The sequence below is a fragment of the Lissotriton vulgaris genome, chromosome 9 (assembly GCF_964263255.1).
Source record: "Lissotriton vulgaris chromosome 9, aLisVul1.2, whole genome shotgun sequence".
Lineage (NCBI taxonomy): Eukaryota > Metazoa > Chordata > Amphibia > Caudata > Salamandridae > Lissotriton > Lissotriton vulgaris.
In genome coordinates this window covers 154,593,130-154,617,139 of record NC_141697.1, presented here as the reverse complement: position 1 = coordinate 154,617,139, position 24,010 = coordinate 154,593,130, and the positions used below count along the sequence as shown (strand labels likewise).

The following is a 24,010-nucleotide window of genomic DNA, read 5'->3' as shown; positions in this document are numbered from 1 at the left end:
AGCGTAGGTGTGTGGAGTGCTGGCAAAGCCTTTGAAATAAACCTGGAGTATTGCACTGGGCGAGTGCGAGCATTTTCTTTATTGGTGAATAATTTTTAGCGGGGAAAGTCAGTCCCCGTTGTTCGCACCGGCTGTGCAAAGTGCGCCCTCCGTACACGGACGACTTTTGGTGAACAAAAAGAAAAAAGACAGGCTAGCACTGTCTGAACTTGCGTGGCATGGCGCTCCATATGCTTAATGAGCCTGTTTGAAGAAAAGCACGACCTACCAAGGTAATAATAATTCATAATTGAGCAAATGAACATTTGAACTTACTAAAAGGACTGATAATTCTCGCATTTAGGACCCAGTGTCCCAGCATGCACTATAAAGTTTTGCTCCTTGCATACGCCCATGAAAGGGGGGGGGAATAAATAAATTAAACTGGAAATAACAGGAAAAGAAATGCGAGCCTCAAATTTGTCAAATGCTGCCCAGGAAGAAGAGGTTTTCATCTTGAAACGCGTTGGCATACGAAATACTGTGTGAAGTATGAAGGCAGACTGCATGATTAATGAGCGCCATCGAGTGATCTCCCAAGCTGCAAGACATTTGTTTTACAAAATTCTTTCACGGAGCCTGACCGTGGGGAGAGGCACCATCATCAGCTGGGGGAGAAAAGGCAAAACAGCTGTATGAGGCTGCAGGCTAGCACTGTCTGAACTTGCGTGGCATGGCGCTCCATATGCTTAATGAGCCTGTTTGAAGAAAAGCACGACCTACACTAAGGTAATAATAATTCATAATTGAGCAAATGAACATCTGAACTTACTAAAAGGACTGATAATTCTCGCATTTAGGACCCAGTGTCCCAGCATGCACTATAAAGTTTTGTTCCTTGCATACGCCCATGAAAGGGCGGGGAAATAAATAAATTAAACTGGAAATAACAAGAAAAGAAACGCATGATTAATGAGCGCCATCGAGTGATCTCCCAAGCGGCAGTTCCTTGCTGCCGATGGTGTGACAAGCCTCGTGAATATGTATGTATGTATATATATATATATATATATATATATATATATATATATATACGAGGCGTGTCACACCATCGGCAGCAAGGAACTGCCTAGTTCTCCATGACAAAGAGTCGACCCGTAAAGTGCTGGTGCAAGGTGGTTTATTTTAGTGAAGCCAGCGCTTGATCACATGACAAACTGCTCGTCATAGATTTAAAGTGGCAGTGCATACAAATGAATCATGAACATGAAAGAAATACTGTACAAGATGACGCTGATGTTACTGACGAAATAGCGGAAAATCCCTGGGGAACAAATGTATTTTTCACCACAATTTTCATCTTAGTATAAAAGTAAGTTTTCATAATAAATATATTTACAAACATATTTACATAGCATTATAAATAATTGGATGATACTACAACATGACAAGTAATTGTGCCTATGTGTAAGGAATGTCAACCCAATATATATAAGCAAACATTAAAATTCATAATGTAATGCAATAAGCCATGTAATATACTCTTATATACTGTAACAACAATCATATCATGATTCAAAAAAATATATGATAATCTAAATAGAGCCCAAGTGGGGCTGCCATAATGCCTGCTAAAAACAATAAAGTGCTAAAGTGATTTGTGCAAAAATAGCAATACATGTTGCAAAAAGAGACAACAGATAATTCATATTAATATTGAAAAATACTGAAATTCATGATTTCTTTTAAAAACAATTATTGATTACAGAAGAGACACCACTATGTCCTGAGTTTACTATCATAAAGATTGACATTGTTGAGATGGAATGAATTTTGTATCCGGACAGGACTTAAGGCATACAGGATGGTTTTAAATGCAGGTATAAAGATCTTCCCTGTCATTTAATCCATTCAGATATTTTGTATTGAGCTCCAATATATATCTAGTTTCAAGGAGACGGAGTTTAGCCTCACGGTCCCCTCACCTCCTTGAAACTTCAACACAGTCAATTAAAAAATATTGGAGTTTATAAGGTATGCCTAGATGTTTCTCCTGGAAGTGCCTGGCAACCGGATAATTCTGGTCGTGCCCTGAAATTGCACGTATGTGTTGGAGTATCCGTTTGTGGGCGGGCAGCTTAGTGCTGCCCACATATTGGAGTCCACACGGACACTCCAACACATAAATGACAAACTCAGTCTTGCAGGTAAGCCACTTAGTAATCGCAATTGGATGATCACGAAAGGGGCTCACAAAATGAGTCCTATTGCTGCCAAAACGACAGGCTTTGCATTGTGGACATGTTTTGAAGCCCTTCTTAAGTGTCATCCAAGTAGTGGAGGCTTTTGGCTCTATGGTGTTACTAACTAAAGCTTTAGACATGGAAGGAGATTTGCGGAAAGTTAACTGTGGTTTATTGTCAACTAAGTGTCCTATTATAGGGTCACTTTTAACCAAGTTCCAGTTTTTATAAAAGATGTTACGAAGAGCCCCGTGTTGTCGGTTGAATGTCAAGATAACACGAGGAGAACTGGTGGTTTCCTGCCCTCCCATGGCAACATCCATCTGGATGGTTCTGATTTTAGGAATCAATGCCTCTTGTCTGCTGACTGAGTTTGATCGATTGATGGCCTTTGTGAGAATGACATTTGAGTAACCCCTTTCAAGGAAACGCAATCTGCATGACTCCTGCGCAGCCGCACATTCGTCATCAGTGCTGCAGATTCTTTTGATTCGGAGCATTTCCCCGAAAGGAATGCTCCGAATCAAATGGGCTGGATGTTGACTATTAGAATGTAATATAGTGTTCCCTGCACTGGGCTTTCTGTATAATCTTGTGTTTAGAGTGTTATCTTTCACAAATACCTCAACATCTAAGAAACAAATGGAATCAGAACTCATATTTGAAGTGAAATTAAGATTGATGCTGTTAACATTAATCAAATCAACAAAAGCTCTGGCACTGTTAACACTACCCTTCCAAATAAGAAAAATATCATCAATGTAACGTAAATACAAAACAATGTTTTCAGAAATAAAGTTGTGGTGCCTACCGACTAGGACCTGTTCCTCCCATAGCCCCACGTGTAAACACGCGTAGCTAGGCGAGAAACAGGCCCCCATCGCCACACCTCTAACCGGATGGTAAATTACGCCATTGAAGATGAAAAAATTCTGTTCTAGGCACATTCTGGTCATATCTAACAGCATTCTGTTGTGTGCCATCGAATGTGGAGGGCCCTTATTCAGATAGTAATCCAGAGCTTTGAGTCCGTCACAATGTCTGATTGAGGTATAAAGGGATGAAACATCCAAGGTCAATAATAGCATATCTTCTTCTCAAACAAAATGTTCAATTTTGCTCAGGAAATCAAAGGAATCCTTGACATAAGAATTGAGAGTCTTGACATAGCCTTGTAAGAAAAAATCAATGTATTTTGATACGTGCTCCAACGAACTGTCAATAGCAGAAATAATAGGTGGTCCAGGCGGGGTAACAATGTCCTTATGAATTTTAGGAATCAAATAAAATGAGGGGATAACAGGATGATCTTTCTTTAGGTATCTGAATTCCTCATGTGTGAGAAGTCCAGCACTTCTCCAAGCTTGTAATTTTTGGTATTGTTCCACCCACATGGTTTTTACAGTCTGGATATTGCTCCTTCGATAACAGGATATGTCGTTCAATTGAAGTTCTGCCTCTTTGAGGTACATATCTTTGGGCCAAAGCACTACGTTGCCGCCTTTATCGGCCTGTTTCACGATGATATTGTGATTGTTTTGTAGTTTAGTGATGAGTTGTTTATAGCACCAGTTCTGTTTAGATATGAAGAACTTCTTTTTGTTTGTGGCAGTATAAAGTTGTTTTACTTCCTGTACCACTATCTCCTGGAACGTATCCAAGTTGTCATGAACCATGATTGGTTGAAAGGTGGATTTAGCCTTGAAAGGGGTGATCTGTTGTCCTCTGGTATTGTACAATGTTTCTGCTGTGTTGCCCACTGCAGCCTCATTTTGTAGATCCCATAAAGTATCAATAGTTGCCTGGCTCTGGCTACTGATCGTGTTGGCACTTGATGTCATCTCAGGGTGAATATTTTTCTTTTTTGGTTGTTGTGCAAAAAACTTTTTCAATTTTAACTTGCGTGTGAACCTGTATATATCCATGCGGGTATCAGCATAGTTCATATTGCATGGTGGGCAATACGATAGCCCCAGATTAAGCACAGATATTTCCTCTGATGTTAAACTGAGATCTGAGAGATTGAATACTGATTTGGCTTTGTTTTCTTCGTTTTCCTCTGATATCGCTTCCAGTGACCTTGTTTGGTCGGATTGTTGCCGCTTGAGGTTCCTGGCGCGGCACTTCCTACGTTGCCAACGTTTGTAGTTGGACCGTTGTTTTTTGGTACGTAGGCTTTGTGTGACCTCAAGGTTTCTCGTTGGTCCTGGCACAGACAATCAACTTCTTGGGCCAGGGAAAGTTTGGTAAACCCCAAGTTGGTCTCACGAGTGGGGTCTGGTTCTGGATCGCTTTCCACAGCTGAACTTAAGCTGGAGAATGAGGATGCAGGCATTAGCATGGATTCATTTGTCTGCTGACTGATTTTGTTAGTACATGCTTTTGCTTTCACAGCATCATACCTCTTAGCAAAAGTGAAAACTTGACCATTTAAGTAGTCCACTCGATCCCTTTCAAATTTAAAGGCTTTTCTTTTTTTGATAGTTTCCTCCTCTTTGTTCAGGCGGATCATCATGTCAGCTCTCAATTTTGTAATCTGGTCAGTGACTTCTAATTTGGATATTTCATCCTCCAAAATATCAATTTCTTTCTGTAATTTTTTGCCATCACTATCGGCATATTTTACCAAAATGTGCAGTAATTTACTTGAGGAGTTGAGATTGGCTTCCGCCCACTCCGCTAACATGGCTGGATCTGGGTTCTCGTAACTCGGAGCGATAGTAATTCTCAACCCTCTTGGCACTCGTCCAACCTCTAGATAACGGGAAAGGGATCGGTGTTCCCACCATAGCGCGTTCTAATCTTTTAAATAAATCTTTGGTGGTGTTATTACCCGTTTCCTGAACAGACGGTGTGGTGCTCGAGGATCCCCCAGCCGGGGAATCCAAAAACATGGAATCTGCTGCCTCAGCTCGACTGCGCAGTCTCTCAGCGGCCATAATTAAAAGCGCTTAAATGGTATGGCTAATGTTCGTAGTGCACCTTGAAAAACGACCAACTGGTAAATTGGAATAAATGTCCTACCAGACGTCGCGCACACTTCCCTCTGCCGTTTCCAAATATCTCCCGGGGTTCAAAACTCAGATATCCACTCCGGATACTCGAAGAGAAAAGGTACTGGTTGCTGTCCCACGGAAGAAAGTTGACGGTATAGCAGGGGCTTATATATATATCCAATCAGCAACTCCCACCACTTCCAACCCGCAATGCCGGTGGCGAAGAAGGAGACTCGGCCCGGACCCCACAGCTCTTCAGGCAAAGAAGGCCTTTATTGCTTTCACAGCCTGCGAATGACGCGTTTTGGGCTATTGAAGCCCTTGATCACACTCAAATATATTGAGAAAGATAGATTGATAACGTTACATGGGTAATCCATCTTGTATACCAGTGGTTTCAAAGCTCATATTTTTAATAATTCATGCATAATTCATTTGCAGGTTATTTAGCTTCCCTAAACAAGTAAAAACGTTAAATGGATTATTAACACACTATTTCATCTTTCTTTCAATGCTGGTAGAAAAACACCTTTCACAATGATAGTGCTGCTCTAAGAGTATTAATCTGAACATTTGACAAGCTCTCCCTTGAAGGCACATCCTTGATGCAAACATCTACCAGTATGTGAAAATAAACATTGTAAATGCAAAGCCCTGTTAGCAAAAAGTTACACAGTCCACTTTGCACCTTATTTTCTTTTATATAGGTCTTGTTAAAGCTACTTTGTACTTCTCTACAAACGGTTTTAGTTTCCTTATAATGCCCTTTGCATTTACAATTTGTCCTAAAACAATACATATCATTGCCGATAGCACATTTTAAACATCAGTACATTATACAGAATAAACACACACCTTTCTCAAAATACTGACAGGCATACCTGCAGGCTCAGGCAAATATCGAACAGCTGACTCTCAAATGCTACACATCATTATAAAGAGTACTAATACCAATTAATAAATCATATAATTAGGTTTTCCTGTTTTCAGTTTCTATTTTTGGTAAATTCTGGTGGGGTTTTTCAGTGTTTTCAAGTGATTTCAATACCTTAAAAAAGTTGTTATCAGTGATTACACATTTTTGCGCCACTAAAAACAACTTAGAAAGTGTTTTTCCGGTGTTTATGGAACGTTTTGCTTTTATTATTGCTTGTTTTCTGCACTGATAGAACATGGTATATAGACAGTGTACGTATAGTGTATGTGAGGTCCAAATAGATTTTTGCAAATTAAACTTATTGTAGTACACCATACAATACTTCTTCAGTGAGTCTTTGGTCATGTGCGCTTGCTCTTTCCTTCCCATGTAAACTTCTGTGAAAAGACCCTCTCAACATTGGGACTTGAGAAGGGCAACGCCAGAACAGCCAGTACACAATTTGTTAACTTTGGCCACTGACATAGCTTTCCATTCCAATACTGCTGCACTTGAAGATTGCGATTCTCAGGGCAGGTTCTGCAACATTTGCATTGAGCCGTGCGCTTATGCCCTCAGAGTTATTGAAGCGGTCAGAAATGAAGCAGCACTTTTGAAACTACGGAGGAAATTCCCCTATACTGAAGGGCTCTAGAACTTGTACAGAGTACCTCAGTGAAATTTCATTGACTTCAGATGACATTGGTGCTGAAGGGACATTTCTAAGCATCATTGCAAGCCATTTCTCATACATTGTAAAATAAGCGTTCCTGAATTGCTCTTCAACATTGCTTTGCTTGCCAAGTGGCAAGCACTCTAACATGCAACATACTACAAACTTGGGATACAAACAAAACTCAGGGCGCTCCTCTAATTATCAGGGAATAGTGTTAGCTATATACATAGTCGTTGATGGTGCATCTAGGGGAAGGGCGTGTATCCGACACCCTTATCTCTCTGTGACACACAGAAATGGAACAGTCCCAATTGCCCCCGAGCACACAATTAATATATAAGTGTCCAGATATCCTGATGCTTAGATTAGTCAGCAAACCACAAAATTATAGTAAAGAAAAAGTCCTTTGATTGTCCTTCAGATTTTAATTCCAAATGTTCCACTATTGATCAGAGTCCAATGCAAATCTTCAGTACATCAATTCAGGTCAAGATGCCAACACGTGTTTCGTCGTGTGTGCATTTCACACATAGACTTCCTCAGGGCTGAAAACACAATATACAGAAGCCCTGTATTAAAATCCTTCATATTAAGAGCTTTCGGGAAATATAGGTATAGTCCCCATCACCACCGAACTTATTTCGTGCAAGAGAAGTGTGGGCTCAAGGTCGGAAAAAGATAGGAAAGAAGAATTGCTCCCAAACAGAATCCCCAACGAAAGGTGCGTACCCTAAAGCCAATAACACAAGAGAGAGTGAGGTCTCATATTCACCTTCAAATTTATAGGTATATAATTCTCTCACGACTTCAGTTCTTCTATCCAACAGATTTGCGAATGTCTGAATAATATAAAAGACAGACATCACAATATACTCAAATTGCTTGTTATACTTCTCCCTGCGTTCCTAGCAGAAGTCTACTTATTAAGTTACTCCACAAGTTTAAATAGTATATCCACTAAAGGGAACTCAATCATTCTAACTACATTCTCATTAATGCAAATTAACCAGTGATGGACTCGTCTTAGGGCTGCCTGCGTGAAACCACAATACAGTACAAGCTAGTGACTCACCCAAAGTCTCGTGGTGATCACTTCACGAGAATTACCTTATCGCCTCTGTCACAATCGTTCTGCAATAATTATCCATATGACAGAACAAACATAAGAAAATCTACACTCCCAAAATGTGAACTGAAAAACAGTGTGAAGACTACACTCACCAAATCCAGCAATATAAGTCTCTTATGCTGGGGCGCTGAAAATTAGAAACGTAAATATTCACCATACACGTAAAAATAACATTGGAATTATGTCAGTTACAAATTGCGCATATATATGCTCACCTATCTCATACCAAATAACCGCCCGGTCCCCAGGCAAATCCGTATAATCCAATGTATCTGTTGTATTTGATCAACTTCTAACAAATATAGGACCTTCGGTGAAAAAATTAAACAGAAGGTAAAAAACAGTTGTCCGTGATGGCGTTATAAGGATCATTTACTGGTACTCTCACAACCTAACCCCCGCGTATAAATCTTACCGAGGGTAGTCACTGCTCGTGGAACATCGTATAAGTCCCCACCTAGAACACGAAGGAAACCATTAAGTTCTGGCTTCAAAGCCGATTATTTCAGCATTTTAGGCTAAAACCCAAAGAAACGGCGCCGAGCACACAACCACTCACCCGGCGTGCAGCGGCAAGTGTCCTCGCTGAACTCCGGCGTTTGCTGTAAGCGCCATCTTGGGATATCTAATTATAGAATCTACTGCCGTCGCAGTAAGCGCCATCTTGTAATGGTGTAATACTGCCACCGTGAATCAATATATGCCCATAACTTAAATGTATGAATAATGTACCCCTTCGTGTTCAATAGTTTAAATCTAGCGTCAGGCGGCTCATACCAGGTAACGTATCGCCGCAAAATTCTCATTATCGAAAGATTAACAAATAAAGTACATTTGAAGTATATCATTATCACCGCTAAATTCTACTCATTATCGAAAGATTAATAAATAAAGTGCCATTGAAGTTATCACTATCACCTCAAAACTGTTAATTACTTCACACTGATGAAAATGGTAAGTGCAGGACAGAGTTACCACATATGACTCATTAAATCTAAATGATACTACCGTCACTCCATTGAATAACATAAGTGCCGATAGACTTATGTGGAAATCACTAACGCGTTCCACAGACAAGACCAACAGAAGAAAATTACGGTCACCCTGTGTAGCTGGGTGTGTTGTAAATGCCTCCTCAGTAATAAAGCAAGAAGAGGTGTACAGATAGATTACACACCAAAGGAGGGAAAGACAGCCCAATATTTAGTGTATAAGAGCACAGTCTATAGCCCTGTACATATCTTGTATGTGAGAGCACAATAGATAACTCCCACTGAATACACTATTTGTTCACAAAATTCGGAGGAAAAAGAAAAGAACCTAATGGCAGTATATGTATATACGGTTGACAAAATAATACATCAGATACATCACAAAGATACAACATTTCTCAACCGTGATTACTGATACATAGATACAGACACTGTGCAATATTACTTTTCTTTACATATCACATACACATTGTTTCTCGAGAGCCAAGGTCATCATCATAAACATCATTAATCCTGACCCAAGTAGTATTGATACTCATTATCAATGTTCAAACCCCTACTTACAGCCCGAAGCTTCATAATCCAAATTACTTCCCTTCTTCTAAGCTTAAGTTGTCTATTGCCACCCCTGGGGTCGGCTGTAACATGATCTATTGCATGATAGCTAAATTGGTGTTGTTCCCGTTTATCATGATGCTGTACACTATGGGCTGCAATCGGGTATCTGGTGTCACCATTTTTCCAAGCACGAAAATGCTCTACCATTCTATCTCTCAATCTTCTAATGGTGCTACCCACATATATCTGACCACATGAGCAGGCAATGACATATACAACATAAGTAGCGTCACAGTTTATAAATGCATCTATGGTGTATGTCTCTGAGCCATTGTAACCGAAACGAAGTACTTTCTTCTCTGCCCATCTGCATGAGTTACAACGCCCACATTTATGAAAGCCCTTCCTGAAGTCATCAAGCCAAACTTCTCTCCTGGTTTTGATGGGATAACTTGGGCTTAAATCATTGGCTAGTGTCCTGCCCTTCCTGTACGCTATTGAAGGTTTCGCAGTTATGAATGGCAGTAAATCTTTATCCGCCTTCAATAAATGCCAGTGTCTGTTAATGATAGAGTAAAGAGTATTCGAGTCTGTATTGTATTGTGTGACCAGCCTCACTTTGTCTGGACTTTCACTAGTAACCACTTTGCTCGCTAAGGTCTGCTGTCTTTGTAGGTTCTTTGCCCTCCTCCTGGCTTTGCTGATTACATCTCTGTTATAACCTCTTGCCATAAATCTATTAGACATATCTTGTAGGTTATGCTCAAAATCCTCTTCTTCAGAGCAATTCCTTCTTGCTCTGGTCATCTCTGAATAGGGAATCGATCTTTTCTGACAATTTGGGTGACAACTGGTTGCATATAAAACTGCATTGCAACTCGTATCTTTCCTGAACATTCTCGAGCAGAGTCTCATGTCCTTCACAAAAAGCTCTACATCTAGAAATTCTATTCTCTTTGTGTCATGTTTGGTAGTAAACCGTAAGTTAACATTATTACTATTCAAGTAATCAAAGAAACAATGCAAGTCAGCAAGCGAACCAGTCCAGATCATAAGACAGTCGTCGATATATCTGCCCCAGTATTGAATATATTCCATCCATCTCTGTCCTCGACGGCCCCAGATCCACTCCGCCTCGAACCACCCCATAAAGAGGTTAGCGAAAGACGGAGCGAATCTGGAACCCATCGCGGTCCCAAGACGTTGTCTGTACCACTTCTGGTCGAATAAAAACACATTGTTTTTCAAGACAATATCAGTCATGCTTAGCAGCATCCCAGTGTGTTCGAAAAAATCTACTGATCTCTTGTTGAGAAAGGTTTCAATTGCCATAATGCCTAAGGAATGTTCAATATTTGAGTAAAGAGAAACCACATCAAGTGTTACCAAGTACATCCCTTCCTCCCATGTCACATCCGACATTATGTTAAGTACATGCTTAGTGTCCTGAATATAGGAGGGCAACGATTGTACATACGGTCTTAAGAATACATCTATGTACTGTGATATCTTCTCCGTGGGACCACCTATACCAGAAATAATAGGCCTCCCGGGTGGATTATCTCTGTTTTTATGAACTTTTGGCAATGTGTACAGGCAAGGAGCTTTAGGAGTCGAGACTAACAAGTAGTTATATTCATCGTTATCCAAAAGAGACAGGTCATACCACTCCTTAAGTTGGATATTAATACTCATTTTTAATTTCTCTAGGGGATTACCACTAAGTATTTCATAGTAACGTGAGTCATTAAGTTGAGTATAAACTTCTGCATTATAATTAGTGGTGTCCATGACGACAATATTGCCGCCTTTATCCGCCATACGGATAGTGATGTCATCGTTGTCCCTCAAGGTCCTGAGCGCTGCCCTCTCTGAACTTGTCAGATTATCCGGTTTCCTTAGATGTCCGCTCCTAGAGCCCTTTTCAATCATCTTGTCTATGTCTAATTCCACCATTCTGTGAAAGTATCTATTGTATTGCCTGTACTTAATTGTGGTGTCCACTTAGACTTCATTTTCAAACCACTACTCTCACTCAAAAATCTATTAATTTCAAGATCATCAAGTAATTTCGCCATAGTAATGGGGTCTTGTTCACTTTCTGTTAGTGAAAGTAGTAGTTTGGTTGCATTCGCTCCCTCTATACTCAGATCACTCAGGGTCTGTGAATAATCAGAACTCATAGTTTTAATAGGTACATGCACAAAATGTTTCTTGATTTTCAATATCCGAACAAACTTATATACATCAATTTTAGCATGATACCAATCCGACGATACATTCGGACAGAAACCCAGACCCTTTTTCAACAGAGAGATCATATCATCAGTAAGAATCAATTTCGACAAATTAATAATCTCCAGTTCCCAATTCTGTACATTAGGACTCTGAGTTAATCCTTCCACGATCTGAGTCTCATTCCTCTTCTTGGAGCCTGCTGACCCCTTGCCCCTTGATCCTCGTCTTGTCTTGACATACCCCCACCTCTGCCTTGGTAGGTACTGTCCCGATTCCCTATTCTGACCCGTTTCACTTCCTCTAAAAAATTATTGCTAGTGTCTTCCACCACTCCATCAGCCTGCAATGTACCTCCCACCTCCTCATTCTCACTACTAGCCAACGAGGATAATTCTGTCTCACTCGCACTAGCAGTGACATGGGACTTCTGTTTAGAACCACGGGATTGTTTAATTAAGTAATCGAACCTTTTGGCAAAGGTGAAAACGCGGCCCGATTTATAATCCCTCTCATCCCTTTGTAATTTACGTGCCTTCCTCCGTTTGATATCTGCCTGAAGGTCATTTAGATAATTATCAAGGATAGTGTAATTCTTGACAGTGGCCTCTGGCATATTTAATTCCTTAATCTCCTCTTCAAGTTTGTGTATCTCCTCCAGTAATTTTGTGCATGTACCTATTAAAACTATGTACCTATTAAAACTATGAGTTCTGATTATTCACAGACCCTGAGTGATCTGAGTATAGAGGGAGCGAATGCAACCAAACTACTACTTTCACTAACAGAAAGTGAACAAGACCCCATTACTATGGCGAAATTACTTGATGAACTTGAAATTAATAGATTTTTGAGTGAGAGTAGTGGTTTGAAAATGAAGTCTAAGTGGACACCACAATTAAGTACAGGCAATACAATAGATACTTTTCACAGAATGGTGGAATTAGACATAGACAAGATGATTGAAAAGGGCTCTAGGAGCGGACATCTAAGGAAACCGGATAATCTGACAAGTTCAGAGAGGGCAGCGCTCAGGACCTTGAGGGACAACGATGACATCACTATCCGTATGGCGGATAAAGGCGGCAATATTGTCGTCATGGACACCACTAATTATAATGCAGAAGTTTATACTCAACTTAATGACTCACGTTACTATGAAATACTTAGTGGTAATCCCATAGAGAAATTAAAAATGAGTATTAATATCCAACTTAAGGAGTGGTATGACCTGTCTCTTTTGGATAACGATGAATATAACTACTTGTTAGTCTCGACTCCTAAAGCTCCTTGCCTGTACACATTGCCAAAAGTTCATAAAAACAGAGATAATCCACCCGGGAGGCCTATTATTTCTGGTATAGGTGGTCCCACGGAGAAGATATCACAGTACATAGATGTATTCTTAAGACCGTATGTACAATCGTTGCCCTCCTATATTCAGGACACTAAGCATGTACTTAACATAATGTCGGATGTGACATGGGAGGAAGGGATGTACTTGGTAACACTTGATGTGGTTTCTCTTTACTCAAATATTGAACATTCCTTAGGCATTATGGCAATTGAAACCTTTCTCAACAAGAGATCAGTAGATTTTTTCGAACACACTGGGATGCTGCTAAGCATGACTGATATTGTCTTGAAAAACAATGTGTTTTTATTCGACCAGAAGTGGTACAGACAACGTCTTGGGACCGCGATGGGTTCCAGATTCGCTCCGTCTTTCGCTAACCTCTTTATGGGGTGGTTCGAGGCGAGGTGGATCTGGGGCCGTCGAGGACAGAGATGGATGGAATATATTCAATACTGGGGCAGATATATCGACGACTGTCTTATGATCTGGACTGGTTCGCTTGCTGACTTGCATTGTTTCTTTGATTACTTGAATAGTAATAATGTTAACTTGCGGTTTACTACCAAACATGACACAAAGAGAATAGAATTTCTAGATGTAGAGCTTTTTGTGAAGGACATGAGACTCTGCTCGAGAATGTTCAGGAAAGATACGAGTTGCAATGCAGTTTTATATGCAACCAGTTGTCACCCAAATTGTCAGAAAAGATCGATTCCCTATTCAGAGATGACCAGAGCAAGAAGGAATTGCTCTGAAGAAGAGGATTTTGAGCATAACCTACAAGATATGTCTAATAGATTTATGGCAAGAGGTTATAACAGAGATGTAATCAGCAAAGCCAGGAGGAGGGCAAAGAACCTACAAAGACAGCAGACCTTAGCGAGCAAAGTGGTTACTAGTGAAAGTCCAGACAAAGTGAGGCTGGTCACACAATACAATACAGACTCGAATACTCTTTACTCTATCATTAACAGACACTGGCATTTATTGAAGGCGGATAAAGATTTACTGCCATTCATAACTGCGAAACCTTCAATAGCGTACAGGAAGGGCAGGACACTAGCCAATGATTTAAGCCCAAGTTATCCCATCAAAACCAGGAGAGAAGTTTGGCTTGATGACTTCAGGAAGGGCTTTCATAAATGTGGGCGTTGTAACTCATGCAGATGGGCAGAGAAGAAAGTACTTCGTTTCGGTTACAATGGCTCAGAGACATACACCATAGATGCATTTATAAACTGTGACACTACTTATGTTGTATATGTCATTGCCTGCTCATGTGGTCAGATATATGTGGGTAGCACCATTAGAAGATTGAGAGATAGAATGGTAGAGCATTTTCGTGCTTGGAAAAATGGTGACACCAGATACCCGATTGCAGCCCATAGTGTACAGCATCATGATAAACGGGAACAACACCAATTTAGCTATCATGCAATAGATCATGTTACAGCCGACCCCAGGGGTGGCAATAGACAACTTAAGCTTAGAAGAAGGGAAGTAATTTGGATTATGAAGCTTCGGGCTGTAAGTAGGGGTTTGAACATTGATAATGAGTATCAATACTACTTGGGTCAGGATTAATGATGTTTATGATGATGACCTTGGCTCTCGAGAAACAATGTGTATGTGATATGTAAAGAAAAGTAATATTGCACAGTGTCTGTATCTATGTATCAGTAATCACGGTTGAGAAATGTTGTATCTTTGTGATGTATCTGATGTATTATTTTGTCAACCGTATATACATATACTGCCATTAGGTTCTTTTCTTTTTCCTCCGAATTTTGTGAACAAATAGTGTATTCAGTGGGAGTTATCTATTGTGCTCTCACATACAAGATATGTACAGGGCTATAGACTGTGCTCTTATACACTAAATATTGGGCTGTCTTTCCCTCCTTTGGTGTGTAATCTATCTGTACACCTCTTCTTGCTTTATTACTGAGGAGGCATTTACAACACACCCAGCTACACAGGGTGACCGTAATTTTCTTCTGTTGGTCTTGTCTGTGGAACGTGTTAGTGATTTCCACATAAGTCTATCGGCACTTATGTTATTCAATGGAGTGACGGTAGTATCATTTAGATTTAATGAGTCATATGTGGTAACTCTGTCCTGCACTTACCATTTTCATCAGTGTGAAGTAATTAACAGTTTTGAGGTGATAGTGATAACTTCAATGGCACTTTATTTATTAATCTTTCGATAATGAGTAGAATTTAGCGGTGATAATGATATACTTCAAATGTACTTTATTTGTTAATCTTTCGATAATGAGAATTTTGCGGCGATACGTTACCTGGTATGAGCCGCCTGACGCTAGATTTAAACTATTGAACACGAAGGGGTACATTATTCATACATTTAAGTTATGGGCATATATTGATTCACGGTGGCAGTATTACACCATTACAAGATGGCGCTTACTGCGACGGCAGTAGATTCTATAATTAGATATCCCAAGATGGCGCTTACAGCAAACGCCGGAGTTCAGCGAGGACACTTGCCGCTGCACGCCGGGTGAGTGGTTGTGTGCTCGGCGCCGTTTCTTTGGGTTTTAGCCTAAAATGCTGAAATAATCGGCTTTGAAGCCAGAACTTAATGGTTTCCTTCGTGTTCTAGGTGGGGACTTATACGATGTTCCACGAGCAGTGACTACCCTCGGTAAGATTTATACGCGGGGGTTAGGTTGTGAGAGTACCGGTAAATGATCCTTATAACGCCATCACGGACAACTGTTTTTTACCTTCTGTTTAATTTTTTCACCGAAGGTCCTATATTTGTTAGAAGTTGATCAAATACAACAGATACATTGGATTATACGGATTTGCCTGGGGACCGGGCGGTTATTTGGTATGAGATAGGTGAGCATATATATGCGCAATTTGTAACTGACATAATTCCAATGTTATTTTTACGTGTATGGTGAATATTTACGTTTCTAATTTTCAGCGCCCCAGCATAAGAGACTTATATTGCTGGATTTGGTGAGTGTAGTCTTCACACTGTTTTTCAGTTCACATTTTGGGAGTGTAGATTTTCTTATGTTTGTTCTGTCATATGGATAATTATTGCAGAACGATTGTGACAGAGGCGATAAGGTAATTCTCGTGAAGTGATCACCACGAGACTTTGGGTGAGTCACTAGCTTGTACTGTATTGTGGTTTCACGCAGGCAGCCCTAAGACGAGTCCATCACTGGTTAATTTGCATTAATGAGAATGTAGTTAGAATGATTGAGTTCCCTTTAGTGGATATACTATTTAAACTTGTGGAGTAACTTAATAAGTAGACTTCTGCTAGGAACGCAGGGAGAAGTATAACAAGCAATTTGAGTATATTGTGATGTCTGTCTTTTATATTATTCAGACATTCGCAAATCTGTTGGATAGAAGAACTGAAGTCGTGAGAGAATTATATACCTATAAATTTGAAGGTGAATATGAGACCTCACTCTCTCTTGTGTTATTGGCTTTAGGGTACGCACCTTTCGTTGGGGATTCTGTTTGGGAGCAATTCTTCTTTCCTATCTTTTTCCGACCTTGAGCCCACACTTCTCTTGCACGAAATAAGTTCGGTGGTGATGGGGACTATACCTATATTTCCCGAAAGCTCTTAATATGAAGGATTTTAATACAGGGCTTCTGTATATTGTGTTTTCAGCCCTGAGGAAGTCTATGTGTGAAATGCACACACGACGAAACACGTGTTGGCATCTTGACCTGAATTGATGTACTGAAGATTTGCATTGGACTCTGATCAATATTGGAACATTTGGAATTAAAATCTGAAGGACAATCAAAGGACTTTTTCTTTACTATAATTTTGTGGTTTGCTGACTAATCTAAGCATCAGGATATCTGGACACTTATATATTAATTGTGTGCTCGGGGGAAATTGGGACTAACATGCAACATGTTGCAGTGTCAACGTCACTAAAGGTGTCGCCCAGCCTACTTTCAAGGAGATGTTTCACATCTTCACCAATTATGCTGAAGACTTGGCATACAAGGGTTTTTTCAGACTCTAGTTTTTTTATTATGTCCACTACAGAAGTTATGTTTTCCTGTAAAAATCGAATAATGCATTAGAGTGTACTTTTTTCACATCACTATCAATATGCGACCAAAGATCCTCACATTTTTTGCCTTTGGCATCATCACTCAGCAAAAATTCTGTAAACGGTTGCCACATGGATAATATAGCATTGATAGCCCCTTGGACTGAGAACCATCAACCAAGGGACACAGTTGGGATGACTCTTTTGATGCCACACAAAGCACGAAATTATAAATATTTGCGATTTAGTTCCTGTGCATAAAAAACAGTGCACCAGAATGGACTAAAAAGTAAATAGCATCCCTCATTACCTCTGAAGATTGTAAAGATGCTTTCAGCATACCATCTAACAAGTGGTAAGGATCTCCTACAGGGAATCACTTCAGCTTGGTATTAATTTTGACAGGTAATCACACAGCTCCAATCTTTGTTGAACTTGGAAAGAACCTTTTTTGCAGAGCATTCCAAGTGACACTGCATTCCATGTTTTCCAAAAGTCTGGTGTCATGTTTTCACCACTATCTCAGATGTTTGGTGATAGCGCTCTTTATACATATACTTGTCCCTATACCTTGCATTGAATGTTTAAAGCCTGAGGTGTTGGCAATTCACCTACTATCAATACTGACCCACTAGAAACTGTAGGCTGATGTATTAGGGTTTTTACCCATTCTCTATGGGTAAATGTGATGACACATATTAGGAAAGATTCTTATTAAACCAGCCATTTTACCTATCAGTTAAAAAATTAAACGCAGCCAAAATATCAAATATGATTTTGATATTTCCCGATTCTCTAAAGTTTATAAAATAATTAAACACGACCTAAAACATGCTCATAAACTCTGCATCTTTAGACCAAAAACCACAAAAGTGAAAAAAGCAAAAGGAAGAAGAAACAATGTTTTAGTGCATCCCTAAACAGCAAAACTCAATCAGAATAATGTTAGCCCAGTTTTTCTTACTGCTAGCTTGTATAACAAAGTTACATTGTATTGGCCCCTTCAGGATGAAAAAAAGGACTCTTTCACTCTCTTTTTCCTTTCTTTGAATAGCATTAGTTTGTGAGTTGTGCAGGTGTTATTTCAGTGTTTATATGTTTTCACTGGTGAGGGCTATTTCTCTTTCAGTGGGGTTTTATCAGTTATTATAGGTTTAAACCTAAAACCCCACAGCCTACATATAATATACAAAACTACATAAAGAGTTATGTGTATGTAATATGGTCCGATATTGCCATCTGGGGTTCAGGTATGCAGATGTGGAGAGAGTGATATGCTATTAAATTACCAATTTTTGAGTGTGGTGAGGGGATATAACTCAAAGAGGCGAAGACTTTAGTGAGTCAGGATGATACTCTCTCAATTACAGTAATAAATAGCATATTACACTGTGTGCGTCTGAATATATGGTCCATGCCGCACCATTTTTCATGTGTGTTTGTTTTAACAAAAGTATTTCACAAAAGTCAGGATGCAAGGCTTTAAATGTGTGTGGGAATGTAAAATCATGTCTCAATCACAAGAAACGTAGTGGCCATTAGGAGGTCTTGTTTCCCTGTGTAAAGTAATTGTTACATGCCGACTAGGTGTTTTTCTATTGTAATGTTTTTGTACCGGTGTAAAAATGTGTATTTGAACTTTGAACTGTAGTAATAAATGTGTATATGTGTACACGGTTGCTCTAAATAACGTGTTATTAATCACACTTATTGAGTGCAAAGGTCAAAATATCAAGACTAATTTTACAATGACGTTACAAATTAAAACAACTCTGCTAATAGACACCAAGCTTTTTCTGGGCGATTGAGCGAGTCCAGTTAAGAAATGAAAGAATTAAAGGACGTTTTCCAACTCCATTTCGGGTAGGAGTTAAAACATGTGCCAACTGTTTCTCCCTCATTTAATCTAATCTTTACAGCTCACTCCCCGCCTTCTCACGTTGCCTGGCCCTCCTAATCTACCACACCTTCATCGATCCTCGATTTTTTTCCTCTTTTTCTAATTGCTTTTATCTGCTTCATTTTCTCCCACTTTGGACTGTCCATCTGGCACTTCTTCTCGCTATTTGCCATTCTTCGCTGTTCACCTGTTTGCCTGCACCCCTCCTCACCATCCTTCACTTGTCACTTTCTTCCACATCATTTGCCAGGCCTCTCTATTCTTATGGCCTGCCATCTCTTCTGTTCTCTCACCTTCGCTCCTCTATTTCTACCTTAAGAAGGCAGCACGGCCAAGACCTCATATTGCTGCTGTGATCACAGTTCTTTTGCCAAAGTGCCCATGTATAATTTGTAGGGCCTATGCAGAAGAACAGAGATTGGGGTCATCCATACTAGACAGGGGCATGAGAGAGGTGGGGCTTTGAGGTTATGCATTCTAATTCCACAGTGAGGGCTTTCCTTTTTTGCTCCATTGAAAAGAGAAATTTGGGAAGAGCTCAAGAGTTCCTGTGATCTGACAGAAGCCTTACCCAAAGTGCTGCACATTCGTCTTTTAGGTAGAGAAAGTCTTTTATAAATACAGTACTAGCAACCTCGAGCCTGATTTAGAGTTTGGTGGACAGGTACTGAGTCACCAAAGTGACGGATATCCTTTTTGCCTTATTACAAGTGCCACAGCATATAATACAATTGCAACCAGGCGGCCTTGGAGTAACCCACCTGCCAAACTTCAAATCAGGTCCTTAAACTGATCTGCCTCAGAAAATTTAGCATGGTCAAAATATTCAAGAAGCATTTACTCTCATCGAACCTTAACAGAACAGTTTTGTACCAGCCTAAATCATAGATGTCCACAAACTGTTTTACTAAGAGACATTATCCGTTTTGTAGAAACAACTGTTCAGCTATTTCACACTGCCTCAATTTCCTCTTTCATTATTAATGGCATTTCATTGTTGCTGATCTTTAACTGTGTAACAGATCACCCTTAACAAGGGAACTACTGCTCTTAAACAATAAATAACAGGTAATACACACCAGGCCGGGAATGGAGAACAACTCCTTGAACAATCATCTTCTCGTCAGTAGTTATCACGATTCCTCCTCTGTAGAATGTAGAAAAACCAGAATCGATTAAGGATTAGATTGTTTAGACAGTTTCCATATTATTTATTTGAAGAAAATCAAAATACTAAAGACCTAGAGCAGTGGTCCTTAACACTTTTTTTACTACTTTGGACCTCTAACTATTCATTAGTGGTACCCGGAGACCTCAAACATTCTCTGTAATTTGAATCACAAAAGGATACACAAAAAAGACTGAAACAAGTATTTCATCAAACAAGTACACAAATGATGAAATATTTAATTTAATTCACAAACAAAATTTAAAAAACATCAAAACTTTTAATAGGAAGTTTGGAGCTTTTCTAAATTCAATTGAGGCCACTCGTCCTCCATTCAATATTCTGTTTGATGCACTTGCACTGGTCCTATGAATCTATCTGAGGATACTAACTTAATTTTTAGCCTCCAGTTTCAACTTCCTTCAAACTTGCAGAACGTCTCAAATTTTTTAGATGCTCTGCAAACACTTTATTGATTTGTTAATAAAATGTAATTTTCTAAGCAGTCGTAGATCCCCTGAGTAGGCTTCGCGAACCCCTGGTGGTCTCCATACCAAAGGAACAAGAACAAGAACATATAAACTTAATTCGCGGATTGTTTATTCATGGTACTCTTTACTAAGGCCTCCAGCAGGACACCAGGAACAAGAACATATAAACTTAATTAGCTGATTGTTTATTCATGGTACTCTTTGCGAAGGCCTCCAGCAGGACACCAGGAACAAGAAGGAGCTTAAAAGAAGAAGACTATTCATGATAGAAGGAAAAGAAGTGAGTGGTCATTTGACTTTCAGAGAGCTTAGCAAGAACAGCAGCATCACAATCATGGAATTGATTCAGGAACTAATAGCTGATCTCTCCAAAGCCATAGAACTGCGCATATCGCTGCCACTACTTAATAAAGCATGATCAATCAGAAATAACCAACCCCCACACATTTGCGATGAAAACTTGACAGTTCTGTTCAAGCCATAAGAGCAGTCTTAAAATCATGAATAACATTCACAGTGTTAGCACCTCATTCTCGTCTGTGCCATTGTGCTCCCGAGGCTTCAGATTATGTCAATAGGCACATATGACCTAGTCTTGGACTGCTGGCACCGCCAACCATAGTTATTACTCACCACACACTTTGTGAAAAAAATAATGTATTTATCAGAGACAGCTGCCATCATGTGCAAATTTTTAAACAATTATAATATCCACTTAAACTTGCAGCCTCGAAGCAGAGGAATGTTGAACCGCTTTTCTGTTCTGTCCCCCAGTCCCTGGTACTACAGACCAAACTAAACAAGCATTTGCAATGCAATAGGTCTCGCATTAGGAAAGTTTGAGCTATTGGTCTTGTAAATGACAAATATTTTATGTATGTGTTGGTTTTGAAAATAGCGAAATTATTAGCTTTGTCATTTTCAATGCTAATACTTTTAACTTTTGCAATTGTGACACCTATAGCATTTGTAATGCAACATGTTTTGTATTTACGTGACTTAGATGTATTGATATTAGAAATAACAATGGCTTTTAATTTTTTTTAATAATTAATATTTCAATAAAAGCTATTGTAATTTATAATGGCAATAGGTTAAACTTTTGTAAATAACTTTTGTGAAGATTATGTTCAGTGTATTTTATTGTGACAAAAACCCAAGAACAGAAGTGAAATATTAACATCTTTTTGTGACATTTGTAATGAAGCTTGAAACATTGAGAGAACATATTTGAACCAGTTGTTGTTGAATGGTTGCACAGATTGATGCTATGGTGGTGCTGAGTAATGCTGTGGCGCTCAGTGATGCTGTCGTAGCGCATAGTGATGTTGTGGTGCTGAGTGATGCTGTGGTGATAGAGTGAGTGCGATAGATAGAGTGAGGGCGATAGAGAGAGGGAGGTAGGGCGATAGATAGATAGAAGGAGGGCGATAGATAGATAGAGGTGAAGGTGTGCAATAAAGAACTGCTTTACGGTGCTCTTGTGTGTCCACTGCGCCCTGGGCTCTCTGATTTTCTTTGAGAAAAGGAGCTTACCCATAAGACTACCCTCATTGCTTTTTGCAAATGTGGATAAACATTTTTAAACAAAATAGGTAAACTGCACGCCAAAGGAAAGAAAAACTAGTGTTAAACTTTGTTAGCAGCAGGCAGTTTAACCCTGTGCGCTGCCTTAGGATGAGTCAAACTTTTCACTACAGAAACCTCCGGTCTGTTTCCAAGAAGCTGATTAATGATGGAGCTTCTCTTGACATATTAACTGATGTTTGGAAGTTGCTGGAGGGCTGGAACGAAACTGAAAGTGCGGTGGGTGCTCACGAGACGCCGTGAGCGTGCACATCACCTGTATCGGCGTAAGCTGAGGATCGCCAGAGAAGAAACGTTGTGCTGAGGCTCCGAGTCTGAGGCTGAACTGTCCTTGAGCGGCCGCCTGGGTAGAGATGTATACTGAGCACCCTGTGAGCTCTGAGGACACGCTGCAGGGCATCGCGCTGAAGTATGGCGTAACGGTAAGAAATGCAGGAGTAACTGTATGGAGGGGGCTGGCACAATACTTTTTATATGAAAATGCGGTTTCTTCTAGAACTGTCTCTTGACCCTAGATCACGTAAAAAATGCACCCACTTCTGGTCGGGATTAAGAGTGCTTAGCAAAATGTACTTCAGGGGGGAGTCGGGACTCGATGTGCTGTTCTGTGCGTCTGGCGTTACTGGGGTGACTGTCAGGAGGTTTGAAATGGTTAAGGAAATGAGCCCCACAACGAGCACGAGTCAAAAACACAAGCGCGGACTCTCAGGTCCGAGACTGGCCCCCTCTGATGCACACAGTACTTTTACAATTGCTGGGACGATGCAGGCAACAGGAGATATTCTACGGCAGTGCCCTCGTGGAGATCCGGCTGTGGAAAGGCGCTGCGGTGCGGGGCGTCTAGGCGGGACCTCGAGGGGGCGCTGCGGAGGGTCCGGGTCGTAGGTGATCCTTCGTGGCGGCCCAGGTACCCCAGAGGCAGCGGTGCGGCACGTAGCGGCCTGTACGTCTTCCAAGGTACAGGGCGGCTCTCAGTGCGGCATGGACTCGGGAAGGGAGAAACGATACGGTGCAGTACGCCTTCACATGTACGCACCAGGCTGGGCAAATCAAAGGGCTGAATTGTACGATGGCGGCCTACAAGCCATACCTTCTTATTGCAGGCAGGATCCCCGGGGCGACAGTGCTGCACGGAGCGGCCCAGTACGACTCGTACCGGGCGGCTTCCCTTGTGCGGCGCGGCCACGGGAGGTGGGTTCACAGTGCACTGGAGTACGCTTCAGGCGTACGTGGCTTACAGGCAGGCACAGTGCGATTTAGTACGCTTCAGGCGTACGTGGCGTACCTTTGTGCCCTGAAGCGGCGAACGCACGTTGGTAGCAAGTACGAGCCGTACAAGCATGTGTGTGTGTGTCTGTGTGTCTGTGTGTCTGTGTTATCTGCTTCCTGGCAATGTGGGACTGGAGATGTGCACGGCGTGTGGGTGAACGTGCGCGCTCATATGGGAGAATCCCCTGCGCGTGCCCGTTCCATGTATCACATTCCCAGGAAGTGGATGACATAAGATGCTTCGCTGGACGCAGTGCTTCGCACTGCTTACACCAGCTCGACATAAAAAACGAATCTCTCCTGAGATGAAAAAGTGTAATACGTCAGTCAGCATGCACGTCCTCAGCAAATGTGCACACCGAATTTCTGAACCATGCGCTTTCCATGTGGTGAAATAATGCAATCTTTTTTTTCAATTTAAAGATTATAGAATCTGCTATCTAAACCTCA

The 24,010-nt window shown here is 40.6% G+C and overlaps 1 protein-coding gene across 4 annotated transcripts in view; it reads right to left on the bottom strand.

Annotated features, from left to right (window-relative positions):
* PTGR2 (prostaglandin reductase 2) overlaps window positions 1-24,010 on the bottom strand; it is a 465,729-nt gene that overhangs the window by 366,927 nt on the left and 74,792 nt on the right. For 3 of the 4 annotated variants that reach the window (XM_086937253.1, XM_086937255.1, XM_086937256.1), the window contains exon 2: window positions 20,125-20,192. In XM_086937253.1, coding sequence (XP_086793379.1) covers window positions 20,125-20,161 — 37 coding nt within the window. In that variant the 5' untranslated portion in view covers window positions 20,162-20,192. The remainder of the gene's footprint in view (window positions 1-20,124; window positions 20,193-24,010) is intronic. The other variant, XM_086937254.1, reaches the window with a different exon arrangement.